Source organism: Mus caroli, chromosome 7, assembly GCF_900094665.2.
Source record: "Mus caroli chromosome 7, CAROLI_EIJ_v1.1, whole genome shotgun sequence".
NCBI classification, from domain to species: Eukaryota; Metazoa; Chordata; class Mammalia; order Rodentia; family Muridae; genus Mus; species Mus caroli.
In genome coordinates, this window is record NC_034576.1 from 103850499 (window position 1) to 103861984 (window position 11486).

At 37.2% G+C, this 11486-nt stretch overlaps 1 protein-coding gene across 2 annotated transcripts in view; it reads left to right on the top strand.

The window, feature by feature from the left end:
* Fchsd2 (FCH and double SH3 domains 2) overlaps positions 1-11486 on the top strand; it is a 169756-nt gene that overhangs the window by 61777 nt on the left and 96493 nt on the right. For both annotated transcript variants that reach the window (XM_021167292.2, XM_021167291.2), the window contains exon 5: positions 9670-9814. In XM_021167292.2, coding sequence (XP_021022951.1) covers positions 9670-9814 — 145 coding nt within the window. The remainder of the gene's footprint in view (positions 1-9669; positions 9815-11486) is intronic.

Sequence of the window (11486 nt, forward strand, 5' to 3'; positions counted from 1 at the left end):
CATCCACTTGTTTTATAAAACAGTGTCTCTTGCGAGCTCTGGGGTTTGCCGGTAAGGCTGGAGTCATTGACCTGCAAGCTTGATGGAACCTCTTTTTTCCACTTCCCCAGTGTTGGGATTATAAGCACATGTAATTACATCCAATTTTTTGTCTATGTTCCTATAATTCTATGTACCGACGTTCGTATGGAATGTACCTGGTATTAAGTCTTACCCCCAGTTCCTATCTTTTTTTTTTTTTTAAGTGGTTTTATTTAGAGGCCTATCACAGTTAGATAATGTAACACTGACTTTTAAAAGAATTGCTTCTTTCTTTGCTTCTGTTTTTAAGACATAATTATTTTTAAAATTATACTCTATAACATATACATACATATATGTATATATGTATATGTGTGTGTGTATATATATATATATATATATATATATATATATATATATAAAAGCTTTGTGATTTAGATTATTTCAACATATCTTAAGCCAAAATTATATATTAATCAATGCCCATATATGGAATCGAAAGAACAGAAACACAGATTGTTTTCTTATGAGCTTATAAGCATACAACACTGATGCAATAGTAATGAAACAATATTATACTGCTGTCATGCTCATTGATTTGTCCAAAGTAAATCTTAAATTTTTAAGGTGAGATTATTGTAAGCTTGAGTATTTTTCATATAATACTAGAAATGTTTGTGTATAACAGGCTGTCCAGAAGTTTACCCATTCATGTAACACATGCAACTTCTAAAGAAGGCCAGTGACAATAGAACGCACATTTTATACTCAGTGACCTACCATTACCTTGTGATTTTGTTTAGACTTTGATGCCTTTTGGAGCATCAAAATTTGGAATCATTTATTGGCTTTTGTATTCAGGGATGTCCTTAGTTTGGAAAATACAGAAGTTAGAGAACTCAGAGTTTACCATCTTTTTGGAGTTAATCAATTCCAGTTAGGATAGTTAAGACATATGTATGAAGTGTTTAAAGCCTGAGTCAGAAATGTTGATAAAGACAATTGTCATCAGAGCATTTCTTAAGAATGGGTCTAGAAGGTAAAATGATATTAGAAGAAATCCCAATGGTTATTTATGGTGGCAAACTTCAACTTCTATAGCCATAAAATAATAGATGGTGTAACTTTAATATTAAAGTAAAATGGGAAATAAAAATAGAAATCTTCTTACGGATTTACCAGTATGCAAACAAGTCAACTAAAGGGAAAGAGATATGGGGATCAAGTTCTAAATAAAAGAAATAGATAAAATAAAGCCTGTGGTTAGTATGCAGGCTCTGTATTGCTGGTGTGAATCAGTCTTCAGGAGTTTGTGTTGCTGATACAGGATTGCAACTGGTGGATGATCTAGTTTGTGTATATTACTAAAGAAGGAAGGGTAGTGGCTATGCTACCAGGCACACTTATAAAACCTTATTGTAAGAGGTGTTCTAAGCGAACAGTTACTGAATATTTACTAAATGCCAGATACTTTGCAGTAACTTTATTCTCATTCATTATTAAGACAACCTAGTGATGGAAATGTAACTATCTTTATTTTATATAGTAAGTCAGCTCTTAAAGTAAACTTCAGGATTGGAGACCTTGAAAGATACGTTGTCTTTGAAGAACTCACAGAAGGTAGCCACTGTGAACAGTTGTTGAATTGGGACGTTATGGGGGTGCATATGACAGAACAGTCTCGGCTTACAGCATTTTATCTTAAGGAATGTGCAAGACTTTACCAGGCAGACAGCTCGGTGAAAGGAATCTGAATAGAAGTAACATGCTGAAGGTGTGGAGCACAGAAAAATACAGTATTAGGTAACAGTAAAAAGTTCAGGATGGCTAGTGTGAAATCCGTAGTGCCAGGTAAACCTAGCAGTGGGTGTGGAGAATACATAAGTAAGCATCATAAAGGGCTTTGATCCCATGCCTAGGAGGTTGTATTTTTATTCAGAGGGTAACAGAGACATTGAAGAATGTCAGTAGAGAAGGTAATGGTTAACTCCATGATCATGGAATAAGGTAAAATAGCACAAAAATGCCCACACTATAGAGATTCAGAGTTCCTCACTTATCTTCATTTGAATCATGTGAGTTATAGTAAAAATGAGGTTGTGGGGGACATTTCAGAGATTTCGAAGAGCGTGAAGCCAGAGGACTTACAGTTGGTTTGGTTTGGGGGTTTGTAAAAGCAAAGTATAGACAGCTTCCTTTGTATCTAAAATAGTTCTTGGCACAGAAGACACTTGATAAATATTTACTGACTAAAAATAGTTGTAGGGGAGGGAGATTATACAATGACTCCCAGGACTTTCTCTTTTCACTCTTTCTTATTATTTTCTTCCTTTAACATAATAATATGATATCCATTTTTTCATAACAAAGATTTATTCATCTAACTTACAGACAAAGCCAGTGCTGCTTCTTTAAACAATCTCTCTGGTTATCCAGCTCAAGTCATCCCCTTGCCTGACTTTATTTTCTGTGTGACCACTTCACTGAATCTCCTTCCAGACTTTACCTTTTCCACAGCTTCTATGATTTTACCACATTCCTTGTAGAATGTGCCTGGTATTACTGCATCGGCAGCACATTAGGGACTCTGAGCCTTGTCAGCACCATCACTTCCTGGTAGCAAAACCTCCCTTCCTTTGTTTTCCAGAACCGCTTTTTCTATCAGCAGCATTTTCTAAGCTTGCTCTTGAGCTCCCAACTGTTCTGATGGTAGTGCAAGGTCTACTCCTAGAAATTTTAATTTAGGTAATTAGAGAGGATGGTGAAGGTACTCTGGAAGAGACAGTAGAGAGGTCAGAACTGAGGGTAAGAATGGCAATTTCAGTTTAAGAAATTTAAATTTTTTTATATTATATTCCACTTACATCATTTCCCCCTTCCTTTTCACCTTTACAAATCTTCCCTACTACCCTTCCATTATCTCTTTCAATTTATGGACTCTTTTTAAATTAATTATTGCTACATATGTGTATGTGTGTATGCATACATATATTCCTAAATACATGAACACAGCTGATTTATATAGATGTTTCTAGGACTGACCACTTAGTAGTGGATAACCAGTTGATATGCTCTTCCTTGGGGAAGATGGTTTTTCCTGCTCTCAGCGTGCCTTAGTTGCGCAACATTCTTTGTAGGGTTGTGGTGTTGTGGGCTTTCTCTCTGTCCACTTATCTATTGGTGTTGTCCTTGTTCAGCTCACCTTTAAATGGCCATGTTGGGAGACTTTTTGGGCGTAGCTTCTGACATTCCTGGGAGACACACACACTCTCATGGGAAACTTTATAATCCTCTATTCTTGAAAATCTTCCACCCCTTTTTTTAGCCTTAGGTGCTGGGTGTTTTGTAAAGGTAGTTATTGGGAATGGAATTGCTAATTTTTATTTGTTTATTTGAAGCCTATTTGGTTTTAGTAATTTCAGTTTCCTGTTTAATTTTGTTAATTGATAGTTGGGTTTAGTTTAAAAATTCTTATCAAAGTAATACATGGTTATCATGAGTTAAATAGTATAGAAGAACATAAACAGTACAGAGTCTAGCTTCCTTTTTTCCGAGTTATTGTCCTCTCACATTCTATCGCCTGAAGTAATTGCTGTAACAGGCATGTGGACTTTCTGCTTTTACATTTTTTTCTGTGCATTTTATTCATGATTTATTCATTTTATTCTTTTCAACAGGACTAGAGTTATTATATGCATATGTTCCTGTAGACATCTTTCTGCCAGAAAATGTGCATATGCCTTCACACATGCACAAAGTCTACTTTAAACACTCGTTCACAGGATTTTCCATTCGTTTTAATGGCTGTTTTAATATCTCAGTAAGGATGAGCCTTGTCATTCATTTCCATGTTGGAAATCCTGTAAATAATGCTGTAGTGAATAGGTCTGTGCTCAATAAATGCATCTTTGTATACTGTGAAAATATGACTATGTCTGTGGGTTAAATTAATGAGGAGGAAATTCTGGATAAAGGTTTAATCTTTGCAGGTAGCTTTTCACTGTCAGTGTTCCTCAAAGTTCCCTCCTTGGCTTTCTAGAGATTTCCCTCACCAATCCTGGCTTTAAATGTTGCCTGTAGAGGCTGGATAGATGGCTCAGTGATTAGAGCACTGGCTGCCCTTCCAAAGGTCCTGGGTTCACTTCCCAGCACCCACATGTCAACTCACAGCTATCTGTAACCAAAGTCCCATGGAATCCAGTGCCCTCTTCTGATGTGCTACAGACATGCAGATAAAGCACCCACATAAACTAAATAAGTAAATATTGTCTGTAAGTTGACACTAACATCTTTATTAGAAAATATATTTCAGCTTAGAAAATAAAAAGTCAGGTCTCTTTAGTTTCATCTTCTCTTTTCTGGGATGTTAAGTAGCTGCTGCTCTCTGCCTGTGATTGCTCCCCTTTACAATTCCATTTGCTACAGTGCAACAAAGCATATTTACCTTTCATCATGACTGTCTTCATGTCTTTGTAAAGTAGACCTTCCACTACACAGCTGCTTGAAAATCTTTTGTTTTCATCCTTGCCAACAAAAGGAATTTAAATTTTAATTTATGACATCCAAAGCCATGAAAAAGCCTAGCTGCAAATTACCTGTGTCTTCCCATCTGCATCAGCTTCCCCTTTTGTCTTTGCTTCTTTAACCCTGGAGAGCCTCCACTACAGTTTTGCTGAAGTTTTTAATCACAGCTCAGCCAGGCTGCAAGTTGGTCTTCTCCCTTGACTTACAATATTCTCCTTTCCTCCTGCTAGGATCAATAAGTAATACACAAAGATTTACATGTTACAACACTCCCTACTCCTTATTATCCCCTACTGTGAGTTAATCTTGTGAACTTACCATGTGCTTGGAGATTATATTTCTAGGCTTAGAGAAGATCAATGGTTTGGTTTATTATTTTTATTGATTAGTTAATTATTTTTCTTTTATTGAAAATAGATTCTTTTCTCATATAATATATCTTAATTATACTTTCCTCTCCCTCTACTCTCCCCAGATCTTCCCCACCTCTCCTGCCCTCCAGATCCACTCCCTTTCTGTCTCTCATTAGAAAAGAACAGGCTTCTAAGAGATAACAGCCAAAGATGACAAAATAAAATATAATAAGATGAAGCAAAAACTTTAATATTGAAAGTTGGACATAGCAACCCAACAGCAAAAGAGTCCCAAGACCAGACACAAGAGTCAGAGACTCACTTGTTCCCACAGTCAGGAATCCATAAAAATACTAAGCTAATAGCTATAATATATACACATAGTACTTAAAGTAGACCGGTGTAGGCCTTGTGCTTTCTGCTTTAGTTTCTGTGAGCTCATGTACACCTTGCTTAGTTGATTCAGAAGACCTTGTTCTGGTGTCTTCCATCACCTCTGGCTCTTACAATCTTTCTGCCTCCTCTTCCAAGTGATTCTCTGAGTTCTGAGGGGAAGGATTTGATAGAGACCTACATTTTAGACTTTCTTTCTCTTCACACAATGTCGGGCTGTGTGTCTCTGCATCTGTTCCCATCTGTTACCAGAGGAGGCCTCTGGTGGTTGGATAAGGAAGGCACTGATCTATGAATATAGAAGAACATCATTAGGAATCACTGTACTTACTATTTTTTAGACCAGCAGTGCTTGGTTTTACTTGAGGTCTCGGGTTCTTGGTTACCCAAACAGTGTTGGGTATGGGTTCCTTCTTGTGGAGTAGGCCTTAAGTCAAATCAGATATTGGTTGACTACTCCCATAAATTCTGTGCTATCATTGCCCTAACATATTTTGCAGGCAGGACAAATGTAGGTCAAAGGTTTTGTGGCTAGGTTGGTGTCCGTGTTTCTCTTTTGATACCCTGCAGAGTACCTTCCCACAACAAAGAGACTAGAATGTATGGGTAAAAGTTCCATGTCTACTCAATTTGACTTCTCCATCTTCAGTGAGTTGTGTAGGTATTATTCTCAGCAATGGGGCTCTGCTGTCAGTTTCTGGAAAACAACTTTCTGTCTTAGCAACAGCCCGGGTTGTTTGGGAATTTCCATAGGATCCCCCTTGGCCAACAACTCAATTGAATGCAACATAATTCTATCATTGGAAGCCTCGCCTGATGACAAGAGATGGCCAGTTGAAACTGTATTCCCCATTACTAGGAGACCTCATTAGGATCACCTTCCTAGATTCCGGGAAGTTTCCACTGCACTAGATTTTCACACCATCTCCAAAATGCCCCCCCCCCCCAGTTTCAGCCCTTTCTCCTTGTACTCTCTCTCTATTCCATCTCTTCCTTCCTTAGTCCCCCCTCCCATACCCACTCATCTCCAGTCTACTTGTAAACTTTATTCGACATCCCCCTCCTAGAAAGATCTCTGCACACCACCCCCCAAACCTTCCTGGTTTCCTCTTTGTATCTACCTAACATCTTTGGGTCTATAGATTGTAGCTTGGTTATCATTTACTTAATGACTAATACCCCCTATAAGCAAATACGTATTATATTTATCTTCCTGGGTCTGGGTTACCTCACTTGGGATGATTTTTTTTTCTAACTCCATCCATTTGCCTGCAAATTTCATGATGTATTTAACAGCTGAGTAATATTCAGTTGTATGAATATACTTTAACGGCTCTCCCCCAACAACATACAAAATACTCTTACATTCTTTGCTCAGGTCTCTCAGTGCCAATATCTTACGTATCTATTGTATACTAAGTATCATAACAAGGAAGCTGATACTGGCTGGCAGTATTAAATTTTTCTCAGTTTTATGACATTTAGATTGAAGTAATCACTATGGATTGTTGAAACAGGGCAGAAGCGGGGTCAGTAAGGAAACTTACAGTAGTCCAGGCAAAAAGTGATAGTGGCTTGCAACAGATTGGGGCAATGCAGGAGATCGTTAGTAATCAGATTCTGTTATGTTTTCTAAGTTCAAGCAAACAAGATTCCTTGATAAAACCCTTGTGGGATTGAAAGAAAAAAGAATCAATGTTTCTGTAGTCATCCATGAGATTACTAAATATATTGCCAGAACAGAGTCTAGGAAAATCAAGAATTTGTTCTAGGGCAGGTTATGTATCCAAAGTCCTACACATATTTAATGTATGTCCAATAAGTAGTTGAAGGTCAGAGAAACTTTTCAGTATAGTGATAGTATTTAATGCATGAACCTGGATTAATGAATATGAAGAAAAACTGGATGGACTTTGGGACACTCCAGCATTGACTGATCTGGAAGAGAAAAAGAATCAGCAAAAGAGAGTGAAGAGTACCTAGTGAGGTAGAGCAAACCAAAGAGAGCAATGCCATGGCAGCTTGCTATTTTTACCTGTACATGAGTAAGTTGGGGCAAGAAAGTGTGAAAAGTAATTTGGGGGGCTTTTCTATTGCCCCTTATATCTCCAAGATAAGTGATACAGAGACCTAGTATCTTTTTTAAAAGCGTCAGGCACTAAGCTGGACAGGTTCTGAATTATTCTAACCTGACTATGCTGGCCTGGCCTGCTTCCCAGCCAACTCTGCAGCCATCTGTCCTATTACCTGCCATCTTGGTCTCCCCCAACCTCCTCCTTCATCCTTATAGCAACGCCTGAACCTATCCGATACCCTCTTTGTCTCCCTCAAGGCATGGAAGTTGTGCCTTCTACTCTACTGCCCAGCTAATAAGCTGATCAGCTTTTTGTTGACCAATCAGGAGATGATGGAGAACAGTATTTTACAAGATACTGAGTCAGGAAATCCTTCACAATAACGACAATAAAATATGGACTGCACTCAGGTCTCTGGGTACAAAAATCAACATTTGAAGACGTGCACAAAAACATTCCCCAACAATGCTACATGGTTACATTACTTGAGCCAGGCATGTTGGTGCATCCTTGTAATTCCCAACACTCTGAGAGGCTAAGGCCAGAGTACTGTGGCAAGTGTGAGGTTGGGTTGAGCTTCATAGTGAATTTTGGGCTAGTTAGGGTTACAGAATGAGACCCTGTTTCAAAATATCAAACAAACAGATCTAGAACTTAAGCCCAAGTGTCTGGCTGGTATCTAAATTCTATGACTTTCATAGAAGGAACTTCATTGTCCAGGGTATGATTGCTACTAGAAATCTAGTAATTTCAAAGCATGTTTTTTAGTGAGAACACCTGTCTTTATTGTGCATTTCATATGAAATGTGTATATATTCATTCATGAATTCCTTTTTAAATCTAATACATACTATTCTGTTTGCAACACAGTTGTCCACAAGCACATCACTCTGCTTCTTTCATGGAGTTGTCACTTCATAGGAAAATTAATTTTCTATAATTAAGCAGTTTTATACAAATACTTGTTTTTAGCTGGAAGGTGGTGGCACACACCTTTAATTCCAGCTCTTGGGAGACAGTAGCTGGTGGATTTCTGCATTTAAGTTCAGCCTAGTCTCCAGAGCAAGTTCCAGGACAGCCAGAACTACACAGAGAAACCCTGAATTTTTTTTTTCCTCAATGTTGAGGAAAAAAATCTGTTATTTGACTGTATGGTAGTTTATGAGTCCTATCAATTGTCAGGCAGGGAGGCCATGGAAGACTGCTGTATTAACTCCATTCATGATTTTATGCTTATGCAATACAGTGAATCTTACAAAGAAGCAAGTATATGCTCATATCGAAACCAGGTGAATATACTATATGGAGTAATACCTAAGACTCATTGGTTGAAGATCATTGTTTATCAAGTTTTTGGTTTGTTCTTGGTTTGTTTTAGATTGGCTTGGCTTTTTGAGACAGTGTCTCATGTGGCTATGGCTGACTAGGAATTTGCTGTCTAGACCAGAATGACCTCAAACTAGCTTGGGTTTTTTCTTTCTCTGTCTCAATACTATCATCTGTTTATATCTTATATATATTGTATAATCCTGTCATTATCATAGAAAAATTATTTTAAATATGAGGGAAATTCAGAAAGTAAAATTAAATCTATCAGTTTTAGTGTATGTCATTTAAAAATGAAGTGCCATTTATTTTTATAAGTTATAAAATATGCTTATAATGGAAGAAAACTCTAGAACTGATTAAAGCTTTTGGTAAATTAGAGAAAAAATGGTTTGAAACAGAAGTTGGCTAAAAAAAAAAAAAGTAAAAGATGACTAGATTGACTAGATGACTAGATTGACCAAGAGGTTCTCAGCACAGTATCAGGCAGGGTATGAGATTTGCTTAGAGCAACTTCAGAGCACTGTGTGATGCTGGCCAGGCATGTCACAGCAGAGACAGATGCAGAGCACTGCCACTGGCTTCTTTCTGAGACAAAAGAGGTGTCTCAGGCACATAGTGGTCTGCACAGTTTTTCTAGCTGAATAGGCAGTGTAGTTGAAGGAGAATGTGCTTTAGAGGTGTCCAGCCTTCATCTTCATTTCAGTGCTGGCACATTCTTGAGCGACCTAGCTACCCTCTAAGTCTGAGCCTTACTCACCTCATCTGTAAAATAGGAAATTATCCACAATGAAGGAATATTTGTTCATGACATTGAAAGTCCACATCACTCACTCATTTTATAGTTTCATTTTGTCTCAAACTGTAATGTTGCTGTTCTACTTCACTATTAACAACAGACAACCAAAATCCCTTACTACAACTAAAATCCCTTATTCTTCCCTGCCTAATACTTGTCTATCCCTCTTTGAATTTAGGAGTATGTATCCTGTTTGGAAATCTTTTCTCGAGGGAACAATGCAGGTAGCCCAGTCTCGGATCAATATATGTGAAAACTATAAAAACTTCATTTCTGAACCTGCAAGAGCAGTAAGAAGCTTAAAAGAACAGCAACTAAAACGGGTATTGTTTCTATTTTCTTTATTCTGTTATATGTATTATAATATTTATAATCAGTAAGATTATGCTAAATTGCATTTAAAATTTAGGACTTTTAAACATATTCACAAATGTTCCTGGGTAGCATTTTACCAGGATTTTTCAACATGTGCCTTTTTTGTTTGTTTTATTTTATCTTTTTGAGACAGGGTTTTTTGGTTTAGCTCTGGCCATTTTGGAAATTGCTCTATAGACCAGGGCCTCACAATCACAGAAGTCTACCTGCCTCTGCCTACCTAGTGCTGGGATTAAAGGTGTGCGCCACCACTGCCCAGATCCACGTGCTTTTTAACTGAAACATTTTGTTAGCTGATAAAGTTGAGTATAATCTAAATTTGTAGAAATTTAGAATGCTCAATAAATACTTCTTGGGAATAAGACTTATGCCAGGCACCACTTATACTGGGGTTGGTGGTGCACACTTTAAATTCCAGCACTTTGGAAAGAGACTGAACAGATCATTGTGAGCTCAAGGCCAACCTAGTCTATGTAGCAAGTTCTAGGCCAGATAGGCTTATAGAGTAAGAACATTTAAATAGCTCAAGTAAATATACATAGTTTTACAGTATGGTTTGATGTGTGTTAAAGTATTTACATTTTTATCCCATTAAGTCTTGAAAAAGTTTCATTAATTAGTCTTAATTTCAAGTTGGGCCATTTTGGGAAATTCAAAAGAAATTGACACATTTTGCCTAATATACTAGTAATTTTAATTTTTGAAAGTTAGTAAATCCAGAATGGTGGTACACACCTTTAAACCCAGCATTGAGATACATAGGCACATGGATCTTTACCAGTTTCAGACCAGCCTGGTATACATAGTGAGTTCCAGGCCAGCCAGAGCTACATAATAAGATTCTATCTCACATGTTGCCTCTAAAAAAGACCAGTGACTAGTCTAAGAGTAGCTGGATATTGTGATACATAACTACTATTCAGGAGGCCAAAACAGGGACATTGCAAATTTGAGGCCTGTCTAAATTACAAAGCCAGTTGAAGACTGAGCTATCAAATATGGAAAATACTTTGTTTCAGAAAAAAAGATTAATTATATATGCATAAGTAAATATTTTCAAAGAACTTGTTTCTTTGATTCAATTAAAAATTGATAGGAAAAAGTCATTGTTGAATGCCATTTTTATGAAAGTTTGCTGTTAAAGGAAATGTTAATATATTAACTACTATGTGCCAGAGTTGTGCTTTGTTGCTCTTTGGTTTGTAAATGTCACCTGTTGGGTAGTTATATTATTTTAACCTCTGTATTATTAATGAGGAAGTAAGATTAATGGAATTAAAAGCCCTGAAGTCATGTATTTAACATCTGGAAATACTGAGATGTAGCCCATATTGCCTTCCCACAAAGCCCACATCCTTGATACACTTAGGTCCATTTTCCCTGAGATACCAAAGCCTCCCACATTTTCTCATTCTGGCTAGTTTAATTTCTTTTAACTTGAAATAAAATTGCATTAGATGGATGGGGGTGGGAATTAGATGTTTAAAGTGTGTCTTTTTATGTAAATTAGGTTACCCTAATACCTGATAACATTCTTTATTAGAAATTACTACTTCAGAAAAGCACCAGGGTAGCTAGGGCGCAGGGTCGGCTGACACTCGCCAGCTACCCACAACACCC